The 358-nt window shown below is 65.6% G+C and overlaps 1 protein-coding gene across 1 annotated transcript in view; it reads right to left on the bottom strand.

Moving 5' to 3' along the window:
• Nucleotides 1–108: 108 nt before the first annotated feature.
• Nucleotides 109–358, bottom strand: part of LOC104275533 (electrogenic sodium bicarbonate cotransporter 1-like) — a gene marked incomplete at its 3' end in the record, with an annotated part of 7,547 nt that continues 7,297 nt past the window's right edge. Inside the window, exon 12 of the mRNA XM_009871514.1 lies at nucleotides 109–201. Within this exon, the coding sequence (XP_009869816.1) occupies nucleotides 109–201 (93 nt within the window). The remainder of the gene's footprint in view (nucleotides 202–358) is intronic.

Below are 358 nucleotides of genomic sequence, written 5' to 3'. Positions count from 1 at the left end.
CACCTTGACTCAGGCACTGGGTCCTGCTAAGCCTGGCCAGGGTGGTGGGAGGCTGCAGGGACAGGGCAGGTGGCGAGGAGGGGTCATGCATGGACACCTCGGGCCCACCACAGCCCCTCGCCTGCCCCAGGAGGTGGGGCTGTGCCTGCCAGGGGGCCTGGGGTGAGAGGAGCAGTGTGTCGTTCCCTGCAGAGCTGTGACCTGCAAGTGGATGGGTAAGTAAGGATGCCAGCACCATGGGGACATTCTGTTGGGGATGACTGGGACCTTGCTGCCATCAGGGTGTCTCCCCAGGGCTTCTTTAAGGGCTCAGGGTGCTGGATTGGCTCCCCGGGACCCCCGAGGCCCTGGCAGCTGC

This window comes from Apaloderma vittatum, unplaced genomic scaffold (assembly GCF_000703405.1).
Source record: "Apaloderma vittatum isolate BGI_N311 unplaced genomic scaffold, ASM70340v1 scaffold31666, whole genome shotgun sequence".
Taxonomy (NCBI): domain Eukaryota; kingdom Metazoa; phylum Chordata; class Aves; order Trogoniformes; family Trogonidae; genus Apaloderma; species Apaloderma vittatum.
Note: the sequence above shows the minus strand (reverse complement) of the source record. Positions and strands in the feature narration are given on the sequence as shown.